Source organism: Pelophylax lessonae (genome assembly GCF_965119305.1).
Source record: "Pelophylax lessonae genome assembly, chromosome: 8".
Taxonomy (NCBI): Eukaryota; Metazoa; Chordata; class Amphibia; order Anura; family Ranidae; genus Pelophylax; species Pelophylax lessonae.
The window spans coordinates 277,729,008-277,756,718 of NC_138775.1; the positions used below are offsets into that span (position 1 = coordinate 277,729,008).

General features: G+C 43.9%; 1 protein-coding gene across 1 annotated transcript in view; it reads right to left on the reverse strand.

Annotated features, from left to right (window-relative positions):
* Positions 1 to 8,567: 8,567 nt before the first annotated feature.
* Positions 8,568 to 27,711, reverse strand: part of CACHD1 (cache domain containing 1) — a gene marked incomplete at its 5' end in the record, with an annotated part of 252,596 nt that continues 233,452 nt past the window's right edge. The window contains 8 exons of the mRNA XM_082265153.1: positions 8,568 to 9,800; positions 14,411 to 14,512; positions 14,603 to 14,680; positions 17,777 to 17,938; positions 20,952 to 21,103; positions 21,714 to 21,830; positions 22,872 to 22,958; positions 26,212 to 26,372. Of these exons, the coding sequence (XP_082121279.1) occupies positions 9,559 to 9,800; positions 14,411 to 14,512; positions 14,603 to 14,680; positions 17,777 to 17,938; positions 20,952 to 21,103; positions 21,714 to 21,830; positions 22,872 to 22,958; positions 26,212 to 26,372 (1,101 nt within the window). The 3' untranslated portion in view covers positions 8,568 to 9,558. The remainder of the gene's footprint in view (positions 9,801 to 14,410; positions 14,513 to 14,602; positions 14,681 to 17,776; positions 17,939 to 20,951; positions 21,104 to 21,713; positions 21,831 to 22,871; positions 22,959 to 26,211; positions 26,373 to 27,711) is intronic.

Consider the following 27,711-nt stretch of genomic DNA (forward strand, 5'->3'; position numbering starts at 1 on the left):
CACAAAGTATGGATTTATTTTGCGTTCAGGACTAAATATTAAAGCCTAATAGGGTCATAATCTGTGGCATTTTGGATACAAACAATATCTACAGCAGTGGCGTCCAGCCCACGGCCCAGGACAGCTATAAATACGGCCCAACACAAAATCGAAACCACACTTAAAATATGTTTATTTTGTTTTTGAATATGTTGTACATATGTGGCCAAAGAAAAATTTGACAGGAACTCTTTACTGGACTTTTAGAAGTTTTATCTTCCCAAGGAAAAATCTCTCACTTTTCACAATCTTGCCGTATTCTTGTCATCAGGTTTCGGCGGCACCTATATTTATGAGCAACTAATGTCAAGGAAGAAACACACAAAGGACAAAATTTAAACAAACATATTTGATAAGCACCTTGAGAACTCATTAGGAATTTCTACTTCAGCCATCCAACCAGATATTGATACGTTGGTTTATCAAAAACCACGTCAGATATAGCACTAGTTTTATGTTGCCCTCTTACTTTTATAATCAAAATTATTACAATAAAATGAAGTTTTATTACTCAGCTACATTATCTATATCAGTGATTGGTAACTTGTGATCTGTCTGACTTTTTCCTTATTGTCAGTGTATCTTATGTGTGGCCCAAGACCACTCCTCTTCTTCCAATGTGACCAGGAAAGTCAAAAATTGGCACTCCACCAATTCGTTTATGGCTGACCAAGATTATAGTGATTGTATAGTCTTGTGTTTTTTTTTTTTAAATAAAAAACATGTTATACTTATGTGCTCTGTGTAATGGTTTTGCACATAGCAGCCTGGATCCTCCTCTTCTCAGGTCCCTTCCTCCTGTCGAGTGCCCCCACAGCAAGCAGCTTGCTATGGGGGCACCCGAGCTGAGCCGCAGCTCCGTTTGTCTATTCAAACACAGAGCCATGGCTAGGACCCCCCCTCCTCCTCCCCCAACCCCGATTGGCTGATTGAGCCAATGGTGCCGCTGCTGTGTCTCAGCCAATCAGGAGGCAGAGCCCCTGACGGCTGAAGGACTCTTGGATAGAGATGGGGCACAGGTTAAGTATTAGGGCGGCTGCTACTCATAGTAGGCTTTTTATCTTAATGCAAAGAATGCATTAAGATAAAAGACCTTCTGCCTTCACAACTCTTTTAGTATCATTTATATGATGGAGGAATTGATGGCTGCGATCCACAATAAAGAACAATTTACAATCGTTGGTTCTACTGGACCAATTTTACGTTTTCCACAGACTACCAATCCAATCGGTCTTCCCCGAGTTAGATGCAGATCCTGCACCCCCATTGCTGCTGTGATTTGCCTCTAGTTTAGTGTTGGGCTTAAGGTTCCCCTTTTGGCTTGTCTCTGGAATTTCCACCCCCCCCCACCTTTGTACTTTTTGCCTCTCAGATTTTTTTCCCCCCTATGTTTTCATATATAAATATAACTAAAAATATTAACCCCTTGGCGCCGACAGGCCGCATATTTACGAACAATAGTGCTGTGCCAAGAATGCATGCCGTGCACGCTCCTGGGACAGTGACTGGTGTCTAAACGAAAGCTCCTGATTGCTGTATGCAGTTGGGAGTTTTCGGATCACGTAACCGCCATTCACGGCGGTCACATAATATTAAGCCATGCCCCGCCTCCCGGCATTTTAAAACTCTTAAAGAGCCAGGAGGTGCGGTGTGAAGAGGTTCATTTTACCCATAAGATCGTTATAATTTCTCACTTGAGGTTTTGTTGTTGAGTTGGAAGACTGAAATGTCCTGAACATTGAATAGGTAGAGTTCTCATGCTATGACCCATTTTCTCCTCTATTTGTTTAATGGACTGTAGAGGTTTTATATATATATATATATATATATTTTTTGGAATCCTAATGCATGGAGACATTCCCATGCTAGAGTTGGTCAATTGTTAGTGTATGATTGAGAAAAAAAAAAAAGGGTTCGACACCCCTGATCTGCAGGGATTCGGTATTTTCTAACGAAATGTAAAAACGAAGCGTACTAAATAATAAAGAATAACACATTTAAACATATCAACTGTGTAAGGATTTAATAAAAACCTTGCAAAATACACCGGGGGACACATGGTAAATATGGCACAAGAGAATCAATGAGCTGCAATCCAATCAGATTTCTGCTTTCATCTTCTACATACAGCAGTAGGAAAAAATAAAAGCACCTCCTGAACGACTGCTAGTGAATCCAGTTTTCAGAAAGGTCATGACTGTTCTGGTGGTCTTTATCCTTTGAAGCGTCGACCTCATGTTATCCTGCAACGTAGCTCCAGCCTCCCTGAGGGTTAAGGCCAAAAATTAGGCATCAGGTATGGAAACCATCTGAAAGAAAGTCTGTGTTGCTTTTTCTGACCAGGCTCTGACATTCATATTTCTGGACTAGGAATGGGGAAAGGCGATCCAATAAAAAAAGTGTAAAAAATCTAATTTCTTCATAAATGTATGCCATAATGTATTCTGCTACATATTTTTGGTAAAAAAAATTCCAGTAAGTGTATATTGATTGGTTTGCACAAAAGTTATTGCGTCTACAAACTAGGGATATATTTATGGAATTTTTATTTACTTTTTACTAGTAATGGCGGCAATCAGTGACTTATAGCGAGACTGTGATATTGCGGCAGGACAAATCAGACACTGACACTTTCAAACACTTTTTTTTGGGAACCAGTGACACTGATACAGTGATCAGTGCTTAAAATATGCACTGTCACAGTAGTAATCACGGGACGGGGTTAACATTAGGAGCGATCAAAGGGTTAACTGTATGCCTAAAATGTGCTTGGTTACCGTGTGGGAGGTACTTGTACTATGGGAAGGCAGAGAACCAGCCAACTTTTGGCCCATGTGTACAGCTCCCTGTCCGACAGAAGTCCATTTCTCAACCGGATTCTGTTGAATAAGCATTCGAGCGCTGATCAGTGTGTTCTGGAGGAAGAGCAGCACCCCTGTTTGAATACAATATCCCAATGAGGGATATTGCTGTACTAACATCGCTTGTGTTAGTACAGCAATCTTTAAGGTTTTTTTTTTAAATTCAGCCCGCTGGGTTGAAAGAAAAAAAAAAAAGTAGCATACCCTGCATTATGATGCTTTCGATTCCAACAATAGCTGTTTTCTGGGATACAATCTACAAAACGATGTGAATTGACCTTCAGACGCGTTTCGTACTGCATCTATTTCAAAACAACCTCTTTCTCAACTTTGCGCCGCAATTTAAAGGGACTCTTTCAACGCCAAAAATATTACCTTGCAAAAAAAAGATATTTAACTCTCATCTGTCTGTTGGGTGGCGAGTCCCAAGGTTGAAAAGCTGAGGTTCTATCTGCCACCCCCTATGTCACCATGGGACACACAATAGGGATTGGCAGACCCTCAGCAAACATCTGCTGGACATAGCATCTATCAAACTCAGAAGTGTGAAGAAAGCTGAAGATTTTTTGTTTACTGTAGCTTTAAAGATAGCAAGCTAGGACTCGCTAACCAACAGAGAGATATGTTTAGAAGTGACAGTCAGGTTCAATGATATCAAGCAGGGGAGGAGCCATGAAAAGAGGAGTGAAATCCCATTTCACACAGGCGATCCCATCAGGTACACCTGTCAGTTTTTCAGGAGGACCTGATTGGATGGTCCATGTATCTCTAAGGACTGGTGGGTGTAAACTGAAATATGCCCTTTTACAATGGCCTACCTCCAATCCGATAAAAAGAAACCAAAGGGGATTTGTACCTTCCGTATAGGAGGATTGGATCAGAGGGCAGTCGGATGTAAATGAACAGCCTGTTCGTTCCCACCTGACCGCCCATAGAGTAGAGTGGGCTGTGTTCGTTCTGCATAAACTGAGCAGACACTGACCTGTCATTTGCCCGCTCAGCTCAGCGGGGGATCAGTGGACAGATCCCCCTGCTGAGGAAAGTGGATTCTGCCCCATGTGAAAGGGGCTTCAAGCGGAGTTACGCTCACCCCCCCCAAAAAATTAAAAGTCAGCATCTACAGACACATCGGCTGTTGGGTGCTGCCGCCGCTATTGCCGGCAAGGGAACCTGGCAGTGAAGTCACAGGCGGGTCCCTACTAGGCATGCACGAAGCACGCTGTGCATTCCTATTGGCTCTGTGGCGGGGGAAGGAGGAGGGGGCAAAACTTCAGAGGGAGGGCGCCACGGCACCGTATCCTGGAAGTGGGGAAGGGTACCTGTCAAAAACAGGTACCCGTTCCCCCCTCCACCCTGAAAGTGCCAAATGCACCGGAGGGGGGGGGGGGGGGTCGGGGAGGAAGCAAATGAGCGGAAGTTCCACTTTTGGGTGGAACTCCGCTTTAAGGCAAAATGCCGTCTTTTTTTTTTTTTTTTTTTAGATACAAAATGAAATTTGCTTAATTATAAACAATTTAGTTGTATTTGCTCAATTCATTTGGAAATGTTTTTCACAATTTTTTAAAGTGTGTGTGGGAGTTTTTGCTCAATCAAAAACAGCATCCGGGAAATTATGTAAACATCCTGCGCCATTTAGAACGGCCCAGGAAACTGTCATGTGTGACATTAACAGAGCAGACAGACTTGTTTCAGGTCTTAGTTTCTATTTCAAAGTGAAAAAAAAAAAAAAAAACTAGCGCAGGTCTGCAACTGATTAACAAAGGGAATACGGCAGTTTTCCATAACGAAAACTACTGCAGATTTCAGCCAGGTGCAACCCTTTCATACAGGATCTGAGCTGTCAGGAGGGTGCCACTTGGAGTGGAAGCGGGGGCAGGGATAGGCAGAGAGATGGGAGCATGCTGCACCATTTTATGTGCTGTGCCCGTCATGGCCACAGAACAGAGAAGGTACAATCCTCATTAACAAAGGGGGCTTGTGCCACTGTTATTAATTAAGTGTAGAAAAGGTGTTCAGAAATTGTGTTACACACCCCCCCCATGAGTGAGGTCCTATGTTCTATTGGCACTTTTCCACTGCAAGTACCGGCTCGGCTCTGCTTGGCCCGGTTTGCTTTTCCACTGCTGGTACCGCATGGTACGGTGTTGGAACGGTTCGGTACGGTATGGTATAGGTTTGCTTTTCCACTAAAGTAGTACTAAAGTTAAGTGGGTGGGATAACAACGGGGTGGGTGGGATTCTCTGACCAATCAGTGGCTAGAAGTGACTGAATGCAAAGGATTGTGGGATATGGTACCAGTTATGGTACCTGTTGGAACCACAATCGAGTAGGTACTGTTTTTTCAGAGCCGTACCGTACCGTTCGGTTCCATGCAGTGGAAAAGCGCCGCCGTACCGTACCGAACCGTTCCGACACTATACCATGCGGTACCAGCAGTGGAAAAGCACAAAAGCGAGCCGAACCGTTCGGTTCCATGCAGTGGAAAAGCGCCATATGTTGGATGAGAAGACTGCAATTTAATTTCTTACCTAAGATGTTCAATAGGCAAGAGGACGGGGCTCTGTGCAGGGTTTTTCAAGTTCTTCCCCCCCCAAACTGAAACCATGCCTTTATAAAGCTTAGGGCCAGGAAGAGGCACCAACCTTAGACACCATACTGTAAGTGGTGCAGCTGAGATGGAATAGCTTACTACGGCCTTTGCTTCACTCAGCCATGTCCTGCATTGTGTAGTACTGAACTGTCAAACTGACAGCTGAATCCTGCAGATTACAATGGGGGGATTACAGGGGAAAGTTTTACAGCTGCCCGCTTTGTCATGCACCTCTGATAACACAAGGAGAGCAAAATTCTGCAGGTATGAGCAATCAGTTTGACGGTCTGCGACCTGTTCTGCATTCATTTATCAATGCTCTTACTCTGTTTGCGCGATGTTACCGCGATTCGGCAGGCAGAAATCGCTGCAACATCGCACAGCATTTGGCGTGCCATTGCAAAATCACGGGCATCGCACAGGCGTCCTGCGATTTGCAATGATTCCGGATCACGGGCAGAATGGCGGTGATTCTGCCCATGATCCGCTACGCCCACATGTGAACGTAGCCTGATGTTTAAATACAAAAAAACGTATTTTAACCCCTTCATGAACCCTAATTAGTTTATGCAGATTTTTTTTCTTAATAGTTTCTATACGTTTTTTAACATTCGAGTTTGTTTATATTTGTAGTACTAAATTTAAAAAATTATTTGTAGTAAAAACATGATTTTAGCACCTTTATAAAAATGCAGCCGCAGATGCTAAGACCCTGTGTAAAAAAAACATTGATGACTCTTTTAAAAAAAAAAAACCCCTTTTATTAATTTTTAAAAATGTCTTTGGGACAATCAAGTTGGAAGTACCGCATGTCTCTTCTGTGCCAGTCCCATTACACAAGTCAAAGGCAGACAAAAAGGTTCCAGGCGGTCCCCGGGTTACAAACATCCGACTTACAAACAACTCCCAGTTACAAACGGAGGGAGACAACAGGAAGTGAGGAGAAATCTCCCCCTAGGAAGGGAAATTCTCTCCTGGAAGAGTTCTCTTGGGAAAAAGGAGTCTCCACTGAAGCTTTATCACCAATCCTTGTTTCCACAACAACCCAAAATTATCTAAATCCAATTGTCACAGGGACAGAAAGTGAGGTGAAATCTTCTGAACAGGGGAACAGACAGCAAAACATTACAGGGGTGTTAACCCTTTCCTTATGCGATCCAAAAAGCTTAAAAATGATTTTTTTTGGCTGGAGCTACACTTAAAAAATTGATCTGTTCCGACTTACAAACAAATTCAACTTAAGAACAAACCTACAGACCCTATCTTGTTTGTAACCTGGGGACCGCCTGTAAAGGCTCTGCACAGCATTTACCTCCACTTAAGAAGCCAATGAGCTGCTTTTGTAACTACAGTGTCGCATGTGAAATGCCTTGTTCACACAGGGAGTTTACTTGCATGCAGGGCTGTGTTTTGCCTGGAAGGGGATGCACAGGTGTTGCATGCATCACTCATAGATGTCTAATGGGACCCAGCTGACCCAGGATTGCTGTGTCCCAGTGGGGTAGATTTACTAAAAAACTGGAGCAATCAGAATCTGGTGCCACAGAATTAGAAATGCCTTTCAACGATGTGCATACAAGCTTCAGGCAAGGTCTATGGAGCATTCTATTCTATTTCAGCATGACTGTGATCATGTGCACAAAGTCGGCTCCATGAAGACAAGGTGGGGTTGATTTACTAAAACTGGCGTGTGCAAAATCTGGTGCAGCTGTGCATGGTAACCAATCAGCTTCTAACTTTGGCTTGCTCAATTAAGCTTTGGCAATAAAACCTGGAAGCTGATGAGTTGCACCAGATTTTGCTCTCTCCAGATTTTGTAAATAAACCCGTTTGACAGCCATGTAAGTGCATGCCCCAAATGCACCCGCACCCACATGGATGTAATATTGGCACGCAGAGGCTGTGTTTTCTAATAGGAAAAAAGGTTGTGGAGATTTTCCTTTTAATTTTGGATGACGGCACTTTTTTGGGTAGTTAATTTTCTTTTGCGTTTTCCAATAGACATGTATGGGACTGTAGGCATGGTGATGTATGGGACTGTAGGCATGGGGATGTATGGGACTGTAGGCATGGGGATGTATGGGACTGTAGGCATGGGGATGTATGGGACTGTAGGCATGGGGATGTATGGGACTGTAGGCATGGGGATGTATGGGACTGTAGGCATGGGGATGTATGGGACTGCAGGCATGGGGATGTATGGGACTGCAGGCATGGGGATGTATGAGACTGCAGGCATGGTGATGTATGAGACTGCAGGCATGGTGATGTATGAGACTGCAGGCATGGTGATGTATGAGACTGCAGGCATGGTGATGTATGAGACTGCAGGCATGGGGATGTATGGGACTGCAGGCATGGGGATGTATGGGACTGCAGGCATGGGGATGTATGGGACTGCAGGCATGGGGATGTATGGGACTGCAGGCATGGGGATGTATGGGACTGCAGGTATGGGACTGCAGGCATGGGGATGTATGGGACTGCAGGCATGGGGATGTATGGGACTGCAGGCATGGGGATGTATGGGACTGCAGGCATGGGGATGTATGGGAATGCAGGCATGGGGATGTATGGGACTGCAGGCATGGGGATGTATGGGACTGCAGGCATGGGGATGTATGGGACTGCAGGCATGGGGATGTATGGGACTGCAGGCATGGGGATGTATGGGACTGCAGGCATGGGGATGTATGGGACTGCAGGCATGGGGATGTATGGGACTGCAGGCATGGGGATGTATGGGACTGCAGGCATGGGGATGTATGGGACTGTAGGCATGGGGATGTATGGGACTGTAGGCATGGGGATGTATGGGACTGCAGGCATGGGGATGTATGGGACTGTAGGCATGGGGATGTATGGGACTGTAGGCATGGGGATGTATGGGACTGTAGGCATGGGGATGTATGGGACTGTAGGCATGGGGATGTATGGGACTGCAGGCATGGTGATGTATGGGACTGCAGGCATGGGGATGCATGCAAAACCTGTGCATCCCCTTTCAAGCAAACATGGCCTTGCACAGGAAATATAAGTAATCGCCCTGTGTGAACAACCCTTTAAGTAAAAAGAACACTTGAATAGAAGAAAAATATTACCCAGTCGCCAGGGAGGCCTGATGTCAGAATTTCTTCTAACTAGCAACACATTTCCTCTTTCAGATACTTTCATAAATGAAGCCTCCTAGTGGTTGTACTGAATACGCAGTCTTGATTAACAGTGGTTAAAAACTAATTAAAAAAAAAAAAAAATCAAAAGTTTGGTTAAAAATACTGCAAGGAGAGTCAGCTGCACCTCGAACACATGAAGACGACTGGCATCAAACAGGTAACCGAGTTTTGGAGACTAACCCTACAACAGTTCATACGTATATACTCAAACACTAAAACAGCGTTAGAATATGAACCCTTTTTTTTGTCCTCGTTTTCTTTGAAGGAAATCTAAAATTCAAGATTGTTTAGCAACGCAGTTCCTGTTTTAAAAAAAAAAAATCACCTTGTGGCAGTAGGGCTATAAAAAGATGCAACAATCTCCTAAGTGTGCAAAGTCCTCTGTACACAGGTTAGGCTTCCTTCCATAAAGGTTTGTGTGTCCCCTCCGCTTGGTGGGTTTCTAGAAGTCCAAAAGGGTGGAATATTTCATTCTCTATAAGTCCTTGAGAAATTAAATAAATAGTACAAAAATAATCCTTTTCGTAAAAAGTGAGATGCATTTCATTTTCTTTTTTTTTTAGGAAACTATTAACAATTCTACTCATTATGAGTACAGTTTTTTTTTTTCTTTTTTTACTTTTTTCTAAACAAATATCGTCTGTTTTAGTTTTTTTCCAGCTTAATTAAAAAAAAGAAAAGTCCGAGACGCCCTCTTTTGTTGCAGTCGAGACTCTCCAGTATCCATGGTGATTTAGGCATTTTCTCTTGAAATACTAGATTTGGAAGGTCCAACACCCATTCTGAAGTTCTACACAAAACTGCAACTGTTTGCAGGAAATGCCTGGGGTAAAAAAAGGCAGTTATGGCACATAGGGTCTGTGATTGGCTGGCGCCTAAACGGTCCAAAGTTCATCAGCATTCAGCGTCTACAGAATGCACAGTGACAGCAGCCTGTAGATGGTGGCTGTGGTGGAGAGAAGGGTGATGAAGTCTGTAATGGTGGTGAAATTTGTGGCTCAAGAGAGCTGCAGTCTGAGGAGGGGTGTCTGGTTCTAGATCTTCGTCATGGTTCCCAACATCCACCCCCGCCGACAGGGGGTCATTATTGCATGGTGGATTTTCACTGTCTTCCTGTGGACTCATCGTACTGTAACCTGTAAAATAGGAATACATTAAAACCCAATTGAAGGCTTACAACTTTTTATAATGTACAAATGATGTTCTATATGTAATTGTTTTGCTTAGAGATGGCTTTTATTTTTTCGGTCAGTGAAAACGCTGCTTCCTGTACTCACACTGCAGTGTTCTATAATTGCAGAGCTGATTAACAGCAACTCCCCTTAGCGCCAGTGTCCTCGCACAGATTTGCACTGCAGAGAAGGGAGCCATGTCAGAAGTTTACCGAGAGCACTGGGTCTAACTCGGGTGCCTACTGGATGGCTCAGTCATATTAAGACACAACTTGTTTGGTTACTGTAAGGACTGCAAATTGGGTCTCCGGTGTAAAAACCAGGAAAATGATGGCATGACATCACTTCCAGGTACTGGACCCTTAAAGCGCCAGATTTAACCACTTAAGCCCCGGAAGATTTTACCCCCTTCCTGACCAGGGCCTATTTTGCGATTTGGCACTGCGTGACTTTAACGGACAATTGCGCGGTTGTGCGATGCCGTACCCAAATGAATTTGACGTCCTTTTTTTCCCCACAAACAGAGCTTTCTTTTGGTGGTATTTGATCACCTGTGCGATTTTTTGATCATGCGCTATAAACAAAAAAAGAGCGACAATTTTGCAAAAATAACAATATTTTTCACATTTTTTTATATGCAATTCCCCAGGGAAAAAAAATGTAAAAATCTAAATTTTTTAACATTTTAGGCCAATTTGTTTTCTACTACATATGTTTGGTAAAAAAAAAAGTGTATTTTGATTGGTTTGCGCAAAAGTTATTGCGTTTACTAACTAAGGGAAAGATTTTTGTCATTTTTATTGTTTTTTTTTTTAACGAGTAATGGCGGCGATCTGCGATTTTTTTTTGCGGGACTGCGACATTGCGGCGGATAGATCGGACTCTTGACTGACATTTTTGACACTTTTGGGGGTACCAGTGACATTACTACAGTAATCAGTGCTATACATATGCACTGTTACTGTAAAAATGACACTGGGATGGAAGGGGTTAACTTTATTGGAGGGGGAGGGGTTTAGTGTGTCCCTAGGGGCGTGCTTCTTACTGTGATTGGATGTGGCTTTGTGTGTAACAGCACAGATCAACGGTCCTACATAGCAGGACTGAGTGATCAGTGCTTTCACACAGGGGAGAGTGACAGGCGGCTTTGTTTACATTAGCCGCCTGCCTTTCTCCCTCTCCACACGACGATCGCGGAAGACCGGCTGACATCGGGTCCACCGGTCACACGCGCCGGCTTCTTCGGGTACGAGCCGGGGCGGGAGTGCGCCGCCGGCAGGGCGCGCCCTCGCCCCCTATTCGCTCCCAGGCTAGTGACGTACCGGTACGTGACTTTGCCTGGGAGGGGCTGACCGCCGCCGTATATAGTCGGGCGGCGGTCGGCAAGTGGTTAAAAAAATAAAATGACAGCTTTCAAATCAGCCAAACTTGGAATGCTTCTAAGTGCAGAGGAGGGGTTTGGGGTCTTTTAGACCCCAGATTCCTCCATAAAGTGTACCTGTCACTGCCTATTACTATCACAAGGGATGTTTACATTCCTTGTGACTGCAGTAAAAGCGATCAAAAATAGTTTTTTTAAAAGAAGCGTGTAAAAATAAAAACTTTAAATGTGCAGAATATCAGCATCTAATATCGGCTATCGGCCTGAAGGGTGGCCGGAAAGTTGGCATTGGCCTTGAAAAAAACAATATTGGTCGATCCCTTCTAACATTAAGATTATAAAAATAAATGAAAATTCCAGTATATACACCATAGTTTGTAGACACTAGCTTTTGTGCAAACCAATCAATATACGCTTATTGTGCTTTTATATATATTTTTAAACAAAATTATGTAGATTATTATATATAATATAAATGCAGAATACATATTGGCATAAATTTATGAAATGTTATTCTTTAACCACCTCAATACTGGGCACTTAAACCCCCTTCCTTCCCAGACCAATTTTCAGCTTTTAGCGCTGTTGCAATTTGAATGACAATTGCGCGGTCATGCAACGCTGTACCTAAACCAAATTTGTGTCATTTTTTTCCCCACAAATAGAGCTTTCTTTTGGTGGTATTTGATCACCGTCAGGTTTTTTCTTTTTTGGTGCACAAATAAAAAAATACTGAAAAGTTTGAAAAAAAAAAAAAAAAGTTTTTTTGTTTAGGTTATAAAATTTTGTAAATAGATATGTTTTTTCCTGCACTGATGAGCACTGATGATGCCGCACTGACAGGCACTGATGAGGAGACACTGATGGGGTGGCACTGATATGCAGCACTGATGGGCACTGATAGGTAGCCTGATATGCAGCACTGATGGGCACTGATAGATAGCACTGATATGCAGCATTGGTGGGCACTGATAGGCAGCGCTGATGGGCACTGATTGGCGGCACTGATGGGCACTGATAGGCGGCAATGATCGGCACTGATGGGGGGCACTGATGGGCACTGATAGGCAGCACTGGTGGGCAATAATGGGCACTGGTGGGCGGCACTGATAGATGGCAATAACGGCACTGGTGGGCAGCACTGATAGATAGCATTGGTGGGCAACACTGATAGGGAGGGCACTGGGGGGCTCTCTGAGCCCTGTTTGCCATCCCTGGTGGCCATAGTGGGCACCCCTGGTGGTCATCCCTGGTGGATCTAGTGGCACCCCCTCCCCCCAGGGCTGCACTGGTAATCAATCATCTGATTACCAGCACAGACCCCCCCTGTGATCAGTGAGTAATTAGAAATACTCACTGATCACCCCTGCTGCAGAACCGATCCTCTGATCTTCTCCTCACTGACAGGATCTGTCAGGAGGAGAAGAGATCGAAGCCGTTACAACGGCTCTATTTACATTACATGACGGCTGTGATTGGACACAGCCGTCATGTGATCAGGAGGGCCAATCACAGGGCCCTCCTGCCGAATGATGTTGCTCTGTGTCCGAGGGACACAGGCACATCGAGATCGCGCCGCTGCGCGTGCCCGCGGCAGCGCGATCTCTCTCCTTCTGAAGGACGTTCCGGAACATCCATTCAGAAGGACGAGACTTCCGCCCGGCCGTATATGTACAATGGCCCGGGTGGGAGGTAGTTAAAAAAAATGTTTTTTTGAATATGTTGTATAGCAGAAAGTAAAAAGTAAAAAATACCACCAAAAGAAAGCTCTATTTGTGGGAAAAAAAAAAGACAAAAACCTGATTTATGTTCAGTGTTGCATGACCCCGTGCAGATGTCATTTAACCACTTAAGCCCCGGAAGATTTTACCCCCTTCCTGACCAGGGCCTATTTTGCGATTCGGCACTGCGTGACTTTAACGGACAATTGCGCTGTCGTGCGACGCTGTACCAAAATGAAATTGACGTCCTTTTTTTCCCACAAACAGAGCTTTCTTTTGGTGGTATTTGATCACCTCTGCGATTTTTTGATCATGCGCTATAAACAAAATATGAGCGACAATTTTGCAAAAATAACAATATTTTTCACATTTTTTTATATGAAATTCCCCAAAAAAAAAAAAATGTAAAAATCTAATTTTTTAACATTTTAGGCCAATTTGATTTCTGCTACATATGTTTGGTGAAAAAAAAAAATTGCAAAAAGCGTATTTTGATTGGTTTGCGCAAAAGTTATTGCGTTTACTAACTGTTTTTTTTTAACGCGTAATGGCGGCGAGCTGCGATTTTTTTGCGGAACTGCGACATTGCGGCGGACAGATCGGACCCTTGACTAACATTTTTGACACTTTTGGGGGGACCAGTGACATTACTACAGTAATCAGTGCTATACATATGCACTGTTACTGTAAAAATTACACTGGATGGGAAGGGGTTAACTTTATTGGAGAAGGAGGGGTTAAGTGTGTCCCTAGGGGCATGCCTCTTACTGTGATTGGATGTGGCTTTTCATGTAACAGCAGAGATCTACAGTCCTACATAGCAGGACCCTATGATCTCTGCTGTTACACAGGGGAGAATGACAGGCGGCTTTGTTTACATTAGCCGCCTGCCTTTCTCCCAGTGTAGCCGACGATCGCGAGTGAGTGGCGGACATCGGGTCCGCCACTCACACGCCCGAGGCGTGGGGGGTGAATAGTCCGTGAGCGAGCGGGAGCGCGCCTCCGGCGGCTCGTGCTCGCTCCCTAGAGCCTCACAGGCTAGCGACGTAGTACTACGTCACTTTGCCTGTGAGGGGCTGACCGCCGACATAGAAAGTCGTTAGGCAGTCGGCAAGTGGTTAAAGTAACGCAGTGACGTATAGCAAAAAATGGCCTGGTCACGAAGGGGGGTAAATCTTATGGAGGTCCAGCGGTGAAGTCTCTTTAAATTTTTCCCTCAGTGGGAGGATTCCTCCATCCACATCAGTTATGTAAATGGGGGTATGAAGTCTTTTTTTTTTTTCTTCCAGTTCAAGCCACTGGTTGTATAAAAGAAAACAAATGACTTGTCTATGGGCTGTCTTAGTCTAGTCTACAACTATCCCAGATTATCAGCCAGTGCTTTTTGCTCTACAAATAACAGAAGACCAAAGTTTAAATACTATTTTAAAACACATACACAGCGAAATGCACATAACGCGACTTAAACCTACCATGATCGCTTTCTGTACCCGATCGTCCCCAGTATCGCCGCCGTCTTTCCGGACTATGTGCATGGCGTTCCATTACTGCTGCTATAAACCTGGTGTTACTGACTGCAAAAAATAAAATAAAAATAAAATATCTGCCATTATTATATTGCCAGACAAGGCCTGCAGGCTTGTTAAAACACTTTATGCACTTACTGATTCCACGATCCTCATGGCTGTCATCATCTCGCTCATCGCGATCATTTTCCAGGTTAGACATTCGTACCGACATTTCTTTGAAGGAGTAAATATCAATATAAGGTGTTATGCTGAATAAGTTCTAAGCTAAATATACAATAGAACATCCATTCACATTAAATATCACATGTTTCAGAGCTCCACTGCAGGGCAAAGTTAATAAAAGCATTAAGCTTAAGTTTAGATAAAAATATAAACATAAAAATCAGCACAAGGGACGTAGCTTACAGTTAATAGGATGTGTTTCTTATGTTGATTCTTCTCTTTCAGTAGAAATCTTACGCTGTCCTACTACCTCCACTCCCAGCCCCCGTCGCCAACAGCCTGTCATTGCCGTGTATTGGCTTGGTGGCTGCTGCTATCCACGTGCAGCTATCCACCCAGCAGTAGTAATAAGTAGATTCCTGCCACTGGGATTTACACCGTGGCTGAGCACCCAATGTGATCGCAGCCTAAACCATAGGTGGTGTTGTTTACCTTTTTCTACCACCTTGGTATAGTCCTTTCACACGGCCAGACTGTTTAGTTCAGTGGGAGATCGCTCTGCCGATCCCCGCTGATCAGGTGGATGACAGGTCCGTCTCCGCTCACTGTGCAGAGACAGACCTGTCAGAGCCCCGCCCTTCTCTATGGAGATCAGATGAAAAAGGACCGCCTGTCCATTTTCATCCCATCCGATCCACCAGACGGATGGAAAATAGGGTTACCATCCGTCTAGATTTCACGGACCGGACAGAATTGGATCAGATAGCAGCTGGTGTCAGCGAACAGGTCACTGCTGACATCCGCTGCCCCATAGGGGTGAATGGAGGATCCGATCAGGTCAGCGGACCTGGTCGGAAAGCTCATGTGAAAGGAACCTTAGTGTGATACACCTACTCTAATTCATGGAACGCAATCCCCAAATAATGTAGACATTTATGGTACTCCCCAATTGTTTTTTATTGGGTTATTCAGTGAGTTGAAAAGCAGCAAAGCCAGATAAATTAGCATTTTCGGAAAAGAAAACCAGAAATGCCATTCTATGTATTTTTTCTTGTGATATGATTCTTTTAAAGGATTAGCTGTTTCTGGCACTAGAAATCTAGCTCTGATTTGCACTTCTCAGCCAGCTCTCTGCTTTGAGAAAACAGAAATTCAGTGACCAGGAACTGCCTGTAGAATCAGCACTGGATTAGGAAATGTGAAAATCACTGTACAATTCAGCAAGACACAAAAAAAATAAAAAATAAATAAAACTTTGTACAAGTTGGATGCAACGATTGTTTGTGATATCAATACACAATGCTGACAGCAAAATGCCCACCTTCAGCATAAAGGTGCATAGATTTGGGCTTTAAAAGGGAGTTACTAGAGAGTGGTTTGATGCCAAGTGGCTACTAAGTACCAAGATGGAAAGACTGCACTGTGATGAACACCCTCAGTATGCATATCTGACAATGTTTCTATTTTCTGGAATTTGGATTTTTCAATAAAACATTTTGCTCCCCTAAATAAATATCCCTTTGTGGGGAATAAAGTCATAGTCCAGGTATTGCTTTGATATGATCTATATATATATATATATATATATATATATATATATATATATATATATATATATATATATATATGTATACAGTAAAGACCAAAAGTCTGGACACACCTCATTCAAAGAGTTTTCTTTATTTTCATGACTATGAAAATTGTAGAGTCACACTTAAAGAGGAAGTCACCTGAAATGGTTTTCACTTCACAGGTGTGCCCTGTCAGGTTTAATAAGTGTGATTTCTTGCCTTATAAATGGGGTTGGGACCATCAGTTGTGTTGTGCAGAAGTCAGGTGGATACACAGCTGATAGTCCTACTGAATAGACTGTTAGAATTTGTATTATGGTAAGAAAAAAGCAGCTAAGTACAGGAAAACGAGTGGCCATCATTACTTTAAGAAATGAAGTTCAGTCAGTCTGAAAAATTGGAAAAACTTTGAAAGTGTCCCCAAGTGCAGTCACAAAAACCATCAAGCGCTACAAAGAAACTGGCTCACATACGGACCGCCCCAGGAAAGGAAGACCAAGAGTCACCTCTGCTGCGGAGGATAAGTTCATCCGAGTCACCAGCCTCAGAAATCGCAGGTTAACAGCAGCTGAGATTAGAGACCAGGTCAATGGCACACGGAGTTCTAGCAGCGGACACATCTCTAGAACAACTGTTAAGAGGAGACTGTGTGAATCAGGCCTTCATGGTAGAATATCTGCTAGGAAACCACTGCTAAAGAAAGGCAACAAGCAGAAGAGACTTGTTTCTTTTGCATGTGTGCGCTATTCTTTCTTAATATACATGTTGCTTGGTCCATAGCTGCACCGGCTTTAGATATACATGTTCAGGGCTTGCTCCCCCAATTTTTTGCTTGTTTATTAAGCAGAAGAGACTTGTTTGGGGTAAAGAACACAAGGAATGGACATTAGACCAGTGGAAATCTGTGCTTTGGTCTGATGAGTCCAAATTTGAGATCTTTGGTTCCAAACACTGTGTCTTTGTGCGACGCAGAAAAGGTGAACGGATGGACTCTACATGCCTGGTTCTCACCGTGAAGCATGGAGGAAGGAGGTATGATGGTGTGGGGGTGCTTTGCTGGTGACACTGTTGGGGTTTTATTCAAAATTTAAGGCATACTGAACCAGCATGGCCACCACAACATCTTGCAGAGGCATGCTATTCCATCCGGTTTGCGTTTAGTTGCACCATCATTTATTTTTCAACAGGACAATGACCCCAAACACACCTCCAGGCTGTGTAAGGGTTATTTGACCAAGAAGGAGAGTGATGGGGTGCTGCGCCAGATGACCTGGCCTCCACAGTCACCGGACCTGAACCCAATCGAGATGGTTTGGGGTGAGCTGGACCGCAGAGTGAAGGCAAAAGGGCCAACAAGTGCTAAGCATCTCTGGGAACTCCTTCAAGACTGTTGGAAGACCATTTCAGGTGACATCCTCTTGAAGTGTGACTCTACAATTTTCATAGTCATGAAAATAAAGAAAACTCTTTGAATGAGAAGGTGTCCAAACTTTTGATCTGTACTGTATGTTTCTCTACTGTTATGCTTCCAGCTAAGGACAACTGCCAACATATTTAAATATCATTTAAAAATTACCTTGTGCTGCTAAGGGTGACATGTGCTGGTGGCTCCGCCGATGGATCTGGTGACGGTAAGCATAGACAGCCAGGACTAGAACCATAATACAGCCCATTATACCTCCAGCTACTGGTCCGACTGGGGCACTCTTAATCATGTTTAGCGTGATGACTTCATCACCTGTTAAAAAATATTTATATATTTATTTCAGCACAACAAAAAAAAATTGCATTTTTGTACTTACGGTAAAATCCATTTCTCGGAGTTCATCAACGGACACATCGCTCCATAAATCATAACTAATGGGTTACATTGCCTCCTCCAGAAGTAGGACTAGGCAGAACAAAAAAAACCCTGGCTACGCCCATGGGCCGTCCTTAGCCTCAGCTAGAATTTTGTAAAGGTATGCACCGACGACCAGTACGAGGCGACTTATGTGTACCAAACGACACAGCCATGTCCATGGCTACATCATCCGCATCCTCCATTTTTAAAGTCTCACGCACTACAGTGATAAGTGCGTCTACCAGCGCTTTTTAATTCGCTGCTGCGACTATTGAGGAATCATCCTGACTATCGGATTGGATCTGGGGGGTGTGATAATAAGCCCCCCTGGACGGGCCGCATCCAAGGCGGCATCAGGCTCAGAATCAGATGAGACAGACATTAGGGAAAGGAGGGGGACGCTTCCTCCTGGGCTCTTGCCCACACGCCATTACTACGTGGGACACTAAGGACTGCAGGACTACTGTCAGTGTAACCATGGGAAGCTGGGGTTCGGAGGGTTCTTCCACCTCCATGAGGGGCTCAGTGGGGGAGATGTGACCCTGAGGCTCCATAAGGAAAGGAAAAACTTGCAATACAAAAACGATCTTTTGGCACCACTAAAGGATCCCCCCAAGGCTGAGGGTACCTATCAGCAGAGAGAGAGATAACAGGGACCTGCAACGACTCACCCTACCAATCGAAGGTGAGCTGAGAATTCAGACTCAGCATCACCAATGCCGCCATCCCTGTTCAAATGTCCCAAGCACAGGAAGAGGAAACGGAGGAAGAGGAGGAGCTTTGGCATCCCCACGAGGCTTCGGTCGTCTCCAGCATCTCCCCGACTAAGGGAAAATGGCCCTTGTGACATCATTGGGCTACACAAACATGGCCGCCAGCTGGAGACCAGCCAGACTAAGGGAAAATGGCCACCATCAGCTACAAACGCTGAAGCATGCTGCCAGGATTTTCCTGCGCCCTTTACAACGCTGCACCCTCTGCAAGGGGACCCCCTCTGAAGGTATGACACATGTTAGGGGAGACTCCGCTGCGCACTCTGCACCAGTTTCTGCACTGGGACCCCCCTGCACTATATCCACACTGCAAACAGTAGGGCATGCACCTAAGAGTCTCCTACACTGGGACCCCTCCAGACTACCAGGGCAGGACACACACTATCCCAGGACCCTTACAGGGTGGGGATAGCAGGGGAAACCCCAGGGGTCTCCGCTGCATTCTCTGCCCTGGGACTCCCACAAGACTCCAGGTCCAGACAGAGGGGAAAGGGAGTGAGGGAAGCCCAGATGACAGAGGGGTTTTTAAGGATGGGAGGAGGGAACCTGCAGGCAGGTCCGACCATCCATGGAGGTTACCCGCGTCCACCCCAAAAAAAACGCCAAAAGGGGAGAGGGGGGGACTGTACTTACCCCTTTTATGGCGCGGGTAATGTTGCAGACAGAATCCTCCCCACTGAAGTAGGGGAGCTGTCGAGGGACCGCTGCAACTCAGACTCATGAGGCTATGTCGCGGCCAACCTAGCGCGTAGCTGCGGTCTGCACACGCTCGCTGGCAGTTGATTGTAGATCTCCCAAAAGAAAAAACTAAATAAATTGCTAGGACGAGAGATCCCAGCCGGGAGCCTAGGTCCTTACTCCTGCAGATTAAAACTGATTACCTAGAGCAGAGAGGGGGGTTGTATACTAAGCTGAGGACGACCCATGGGGGTAGCCAGGTGTTTTTTGTTCTGTCTAGTCCTACTGCTGGAGGAGGCAATATAACCCAGTAGTTATGGTTTATGCATCGCTGTGTCCGTCAATGAACGAAAGAGAAATGGGGCATTCAGATCCCCAGACTGCAGTACTCACTGGTGTGGGCAGTGACAGCTAATCACCCACGGAAAAAAGTGCAGCAGGAACCAGAGGGTGGCGTTGGTGGGGGTCTAAGGTGTTAATTCACACCAGTTTCCACCAGTTACAGGCACAATAACTATACCAGCATTCAATCAGTTATACATATTGTTCAGTAAAAAGCCAACCCCGTGTCATGCAGACTTTCTCCTACATTTGGCAAATCAACTAGTTCCCTGTGTAAATCTGGCCTGCTTGGATAAAAAAAACTGAAGATTTTTTTTAGACCCCAGCGCAAATGTTGCATCTCTGCCTCCCCTCCCCTCCCCTCTAAGCCAATAACACACAGCCCCAGACTTTGTTTTGTGAAGAGCAAGGAGAAGAGGGAGGCAGAGACATGACCATAGCACTGGGGTCTATGAAACATGCAGCTCTTACACCTGAGCGGCCCAGAAGTACAGCAAAAGCTGCACTAATCCCGGGATGTAAATCAACAGAATTCCCAGATGCAGAGGAATACCTCCATGCACAGAGAAGGCTTTTTAGGGAACAGAATTTACAACTACTCAAACACTGGTAAGTTGTTTGTACCCAAAGTTCAGCTTTACGCACGTATCAACAGCACGCAGTGATTAATATTTGTTGGCAACGTGTCTTAGTATCCTGTAAAGGTGCACAATAAGCAAGTAAACATGCCATCTTTACACTACAGGACCACATATAGTACACAACTTAAATCGAATGCATTGACAGCTCTGCTCCCAAAAGAGCAAACACAGAATGACTGTGGTTGAACAATGAATGAACCAGGCACATAAAAAAAGCTTCAAAATTTACAGATTTTTTTTTTTTGTATACCTAGCAACACAGTGAATTGCTTTAAGGAGCAGGTGGAAGAAGACACCTCAAGCATCGGATATGTTTTTCTGAACAGATTGTTTTCTTTCAAAGATGAAGGGCTTGTGTACAGCCTGAAGCTGGTCATACTCTAGGTAATTTTATAACTCAATGCTTTTGCTCACTGACTTAAGACTGCAAAAACAACAAAGGATTAAACAAACTGATCTGTATATATAATTTACCTATGGTATTCATGTCATCTGCATATGGACTTTTGGCACCGACAATGCCACCAAAACATTCCTTCTGTATAGCGCAGTATGGGCGGTCTAGGTGGGTCTTTCCATCACTATCTACCATACACCACTCACAGTCCAGGACCCCGAAACAGTAACTAAGGAGGAGAGGAGAATAATTTTGATTAAAAAAAAAAGGGAACATATTCAAAGAACAGATACACTATAGTTGTTTTGCAGAGGAATGGATAAACGGTGAAATAGAACCTACATATTGTTAAAGTGCTGAGTTTATTTGCAGATTTTGCCCTATAGAGAAAGATGATTAAATAAGACAAACTTGTCTGGATTATAGATGAGTTTGGGCATCCTCTGAGCTCCCCTCAATGCAGGCTTGTGCTCTTTTTTCTTTAAAATCCAATGAGCTCTGGGCCAGGGCATTCTCCCCCCCCCCCCCGCAGCTTGTGTAACCAAAGAGGCAGGTTGCAGGGTGGGAACAGCCCAGCTGCAGCTCACTGAAATAAATAAAACACTTGAGCGCAAGTTCGGAGTTTGGCGGATGTCTGGGTTCATAGCTAATCTGGATAAACCAGTCAGCATGATGGGCTTTAAGCTCATCTGATTAGCATAATTAATCAGAGTCCCATCACCGCAAAGAATTTTGATGGAGAAGGTCAACATTTGGGGAAATTAAAATATTGTAGCTGTTAAAAACAAGAACACCCACATGAGGTTAACACACAATATGGATTCTAAATGGTAATGTACCTGCTCTCCATCCTTTGCGTACAGCCAGTGTTGACACACTGAGATAGTGCATCCTGGAGATTTGGATCAAGCATGGTGAATGTCATTGGCTCTTGATGGACTTCACAGCTCGGATTCCTGAATTCATAAAAACAGACAAGGTTAACAACTGAAATATTTGTTTTTTATATATAAACGCTTAAATGGTTAGAGCCTATCACTTTGAGTAGAAAAAGGATTCCCTCCAAGCAGCTGCCTCTGCAAGAATATAGCAAGCTTAGCGATGATGTCACAGGAATTAAATAATGGGATTATAAATAAGCACACATTCACGTTGCAGCATTGGTGTGACACTGAAGCTGTTCCAACCAGCTCTGAGACAGCGAACTGAGCGATCGCAAAACCGCTGTGTGCAGTCTGCTTCTATCAGAAATAAATGCCCGTCAGCCACCACTCTTCACTCTGCTCCTCCATCGCTCACTCGAGCTCTAGGCTGGGCTCTCTCTTGCCCCTAAAATCCGGAGCCATCTGTCATTCGGGCAGAATCAGAAAATATTCTTGGGATCCTTCCTAAGGCTGGCCCATACATGATCCAATTTTCTGTCCAATTTTCTTGAAATTTACCTTCAAGTATGTAGTACGAAGGCCTGCCTAATTAGATACAAGTGAATGTGTTTAGCTTTGACCTCACATTATGTGGTTTGTGGTAGATCTAACAGAAAATTGTACAACAAAAGTTGAACATGTATGGCCATCCTTAGCCTGCTGTAGATTTGATCCATCAGATGACAGCGGGCAATAGCCCACTATTATTATTATTATTATTATACAGGATTTATATAGCGCCAACAGTTTGCGCAGCGCTTTACAATGTGAGGGAAGACAATACAGTTACAATAGTTCAAAACAGGAGGAACTAGAGGGCCCTGCTCATTAGAGCTTACAACCTAGAAGGGAGGGTCAAGTGAAACAAATCAGCTGGCTCTGGGTCAAAGGAGAACAAAAGTAAATGTACTCCTTTGACTCAAGAGAAATACAGCCAAAAAAGCTTTAGCCATACTTCTTTTAATAAAAGCCTATGGGCACAAAAACATAAAATGCTGGGACATACTTTAGAGGGTAAGAGGGAAGTGTGGGAGTAAATTTAGGTCATGCCTAGAGATCAGTTTAATATCTCACCTGCTTTCTGCATTTGTCAGGTTGCCAGTGCACTCGTTGACCTCCAGGGGGCACTCACAAGGACACTCACATTCATTCTGTTCCATCCTTTTAGAAATAAAATAACATTCTGTCAGTTGGGGAAGAATAAGTGATTCTGCCACAAGGTGGGTTCGGAGGTCACACAATGATCATTTTTTATTTTGCTTTTACATCAATAGAAAACAAATGCATCTTAATTAACATTCAATAGCTGGCATACTAGCTTTTAACTTGGCCAAACGTTAAAATACAATTGCTCACTATTGGTAATGGCAAAAAAATCCAATTTAATTTGTTCAAAGTAATTCTTTTCTTTTTCATATTAAGAGATTTTTTTATAAACAAAGGTTTATTAACCTGTTGACATCTGTGTTACACATGTGCTGCGGCAAAAGGATGAGGTTTAATGCCCACATGCCATGCTTACATTTAACAGGCCGGTCAATGTTTCTGGGCCAAGAGCACACTCACTGCTCACTCCCAGCATAGAGACCGAACTGTCAAAGACGGGCTCCTGATCATGTGTCCACTGACAGCCAATTACTGTGCTCACGATTGCCAATCCTTCCCGACCCCTGGGCACACAGACCCTATTAACCTCCCTGGTGGTATGATTGTTTCCGATTTTAGGTGCTGAAAGCGGTACAATTATTTTGCATGTAATTCTTAAGGATGAGCAGCCCAAACCAACTATTTACATATGATTTTTTTTTTTTATTGTGTGTTCCTCTTTATAACATCTCGGGTATGATAAAGTTTGAAACACAAAATCATAATATAATAAATAACTATAAATAAGTTAATGTATATATATATATATATATATACACACACACACACACACACATATATACGTGTATATACATGTATGTGTGTATATATATATATATATATATATATATATATATATATATATATATGTACAGTAAAACTGCAGGAAAGGGCACTGGGGGGCAAACTAATGTCAATTTATTTTATTTTGTAATGTAATCCAATAGGATTACAATATATCAGTGTGTTTGGTGTGTTTTACTTTTCAAATTTGCTGCCGGTTCCACCCCCCTGCGAGCATCACGTCGCAGGAGACGGAAGGCGGGGCTCACTGCATCGGGCGGAAGATACGGCCGCCGTATGCTGCAGGGACACATCGCTGGATCCCAGGGGCAAGGCAAGTAACCTCTATCAGGATCCAGCGATGCTCCTTGGCGGTACCCCGAGTGTGGCTCGGGGTTACCGCTAATGGCACTAAAATTGCACCCCGAGCCCCACTCGGGAATACCGCCAGGGAGGTTAAAGGTACACTGGGGCTGGGCAGGAATTGAATGTTTAAATTTGCTACATACATTTCAGGTGCATCAAAACCAAACAGGGTTTGCTCTCTGCTTGCCTTTTTTGGACAGTTTCCATAGTCCTCTTTAAAAACAAACCATCACAGGTTCCAACAGTTAAAGCCCAATTGAACACTAGGTTTAAATCTGCTAAATGCATAGTCTAAAGGCCCGTACACACGATAAGAAAATCTGTAGGGAAAATTCGTCCGACGACCGATCTGCCGATTTTCGGATTGTTAGTATGGTGCTTTCAACAGCCGACTCCGACTTTTCGGCTGACAAAATCCTGATGTGCAGGCTATAAAATTTTTGTCGTCCGTCAAAACAACGTCCGATTTTTGTCTCATTACTACAGATTTTGACAGAAAAAAATCTTAAGATCAAGACTAGGCATGCTCAGAGACGAAAGAATACATACAAAACAATCCAACACATGACATCACTTCTGAAGAAGAATTCTGTCGTACGGGAAAATTCGTATGAAAATAACCTCTTCACTTTCCACATCAGACTAACATGCCACAAAAAACGGACGACAGATCGTTCGATAATCTGATCCTGTGTACGGGGCTTTAGAGTTGGACTACTGTCATCTGTATGGAAGCAGTGGTCTCTCTGCAGTGGTAAAACACACTCCCTGCTGAGTCAAAAGCTAGAGCTGTCAAACCAATAAGGGGAAGAAGCCATACTGATTTCAGACCTATAGGTTTGACTCATTACAGAGTGTCAGACCTCTGCAGAGAAACCACTGCTTCCACACGTCAGAAGTACACTGCTACTTTTTAAGAGAAAACCAAGAAAAAAAAGTAGATTAACATGCTGCTTAAAGTGGTAGGTAAGTTTGCTGTAGGAAAAAAACCGGCCCCTGCAGGTAATGTCATGATGGGCTAGTAAGCACTAAACACTAGCACATTATGCCAGATATACCTGTAAAATGAATACCTCCAGTGGCATGCTGCCAGGGTTTTAATTTTTACCCGGTCTTCCTTTTGGGTTTGCGTGCTCCGAGCATTTGAATGGATGGGTATGTGCACAGTGCTCTGTATTGAGGGCCCTGTATTGAGTGTGCCCTCAATTCAGAGTACAGTGCGCACGTGCCAGTGACAACACCAGTTGCTACAAATGTGAATATCTTCTAAATGATGGATATTTAAGAGATATTCACTGTACCTAAAGGTAAGCATTATTATAGGCTTACCTGTAGGTAGAAGTCAAAAAGCGGACTTTACTACCGCTTTAAGCACAATTAAGTCTAGATGTTACCTTCAGGAAAGCAAATTGCCACCCTTTAATTTAAGGTCTACTTGAAAGTGATATTAAGCACCATGTTTATTGGCACTTTCCAGGTTAAATTTCACATTAAATAGTGGTCCATGCATGCAAGAGTGGCTCCACAGGACTCTTCAAGGGAAAAGAGCCACCCTGAAACAGGAAGCATGGGGCAGTGGTCATGGTACCAGCCTAAACAGGAATATAGGCAGAGGTTAAAAGATTTAGATGCTGCATACTCAATAACTACTTACGGAGTATGCACCTTCTTCATCTTTTAATCCTTGCCTATGTTCCTGTTTAAGCTGGTGCCATGACCGCTGCCCCCAGGTTTCCAATGTTAGGGTGACTCCTTTTTTTTTTTTTTGGTGTCCTATGCAGCCATCCTTGCATACAGGTACTAGAGTCTTGTCTCCCTACACCGCGCCCATTTACAGAAACATCTAGACCTGTAGCCTAGGAGGTCAAGGTTCTCCTCTGCTCCTCACACTAACGGTGTGACCAGAGACTGCACTGTCCACTGTTACTGCTTCCTTGTGAAGCTCGGGAGCCAGCAGCATTGAAATCTGTAAACTGCAAGTGCTGGGGTAATTATTTTAACAAGTTGTTTACTGCGAAATGTTTATTTTATTGTACTCAATGTTAAGCTTAAAAAAAAAAAAAATATTGGGGTTTAATAAACTATAAGCGTAAGGCAAGGATGAGTTTAGCTGAAATACCTGTGACAATTGAGGCACAGCCGGTCCACCATGCTGCAGGCACAGAAAGCCAGTGAATCACAAGTCTCGTTCACAATCCCGGCAAATGCATTGGTCCCGGGAATCCTAGTCAGGCGATACTTGGAGCAGTGACTGCCATGAACAAGGTTGGTCAGATCACCCTAAAGGGAGGGGGAAAAAAAAAAAAACAAGGGTTACACGCTCAGGAAAACAAGTTTCACTATTGTTAGGATTTGCATTGTCCATATATATATATATATATATATATATATATATATATATATATATATATATATATACACACACACATGCAAACACATATACACACATACAAATGAGGCTGTGGACAGGCCACCTGGCAACAAGCATTCCTTTACTGGGAATTGTAGAAATTGTTGGTGAGGCAGGTAGGCAGACATCCTTGATATCCACTGACACCAGGAAGTCCCCCTGATGGTGACAAAGCAGTCACCAATTGGTAATGGATTTCGTCCTGAATATCTGTGCTTTCAGGAACTTGTTGAAGCCCTTAAGTACCAGAATAGAAAACGTGAGCCCTCTACCCCCTCTGGTATGGGTGGGATACTCTGCTGCAACAACAGCCTTTTCAGAGCTCCTTTTCTGGCTCCAAAGATACCCTTGAGTGGATAAAGTGTGGAGGGGGAAGCAGCGAAGTTCCAGTTTATAGCCATTGGACACCACATTGCAGAAACATTAGCCTGTGACGTGCTTAGTCTAGTCAGCAGCAAAGACTGATAGAAGTCACCCCAACTGCATGAGTGGGGGGCACCCCTTCACTGTGAACAGGACTTGCCTTCTGACCTGGAAGACCTTTGGGTCCTGTTCTTCTTATGGAATTGGGACAAAGGCTTGTTGTTTATGAAAGGAACTCTTCTTGGATTCCAAAAGGTGTCATTGGTTTCAGACCTGTCATTTTTTGTAGAGGTAAGAATGTGTTTTTACCCCAAATCATCTTCTGAATTAAGGCATCCAAGGACGGTTCAAACAGGCATTCACCCTCAAAGGGCAGCCTCTCCATTTGCTTCTTACAGAGATTTTGCTGACCAACACTTAAGTGATCAGATCCTTTCCAAGTAGACAGGCAAGGAGCCGCCATATGGAACTTTCCAAGGCATCCACCTAGAAACTCAAATGCTCTCAGAAAATCTTCCAGAACTGTGAGATGGCAGGATACACTGGATCCAATTCTCCTGAATAAAGCATACACTTCGCCCAAACTTTTAAGGTCTTGGCAGACCCCATCACTGCTGAGCTACTCCTAATAGGGGTAAAGACACATTAAAAAGAGGGCTTCTAACCTTTTATCTATGACGTCTTTAAGGAACGGGACCTCATGCACTGGGACGTCTTGCAGAAACATAAAATAGTCAGGTCAACAGCCAGAGAATCCTGCTTCTTGTAGAATTCCTCCTCAGTGGGTTACTGCAGAGCTAACTACTTCAAGGAGGACAAAAACACCTTCTCTGGGTGAGGCCAGTC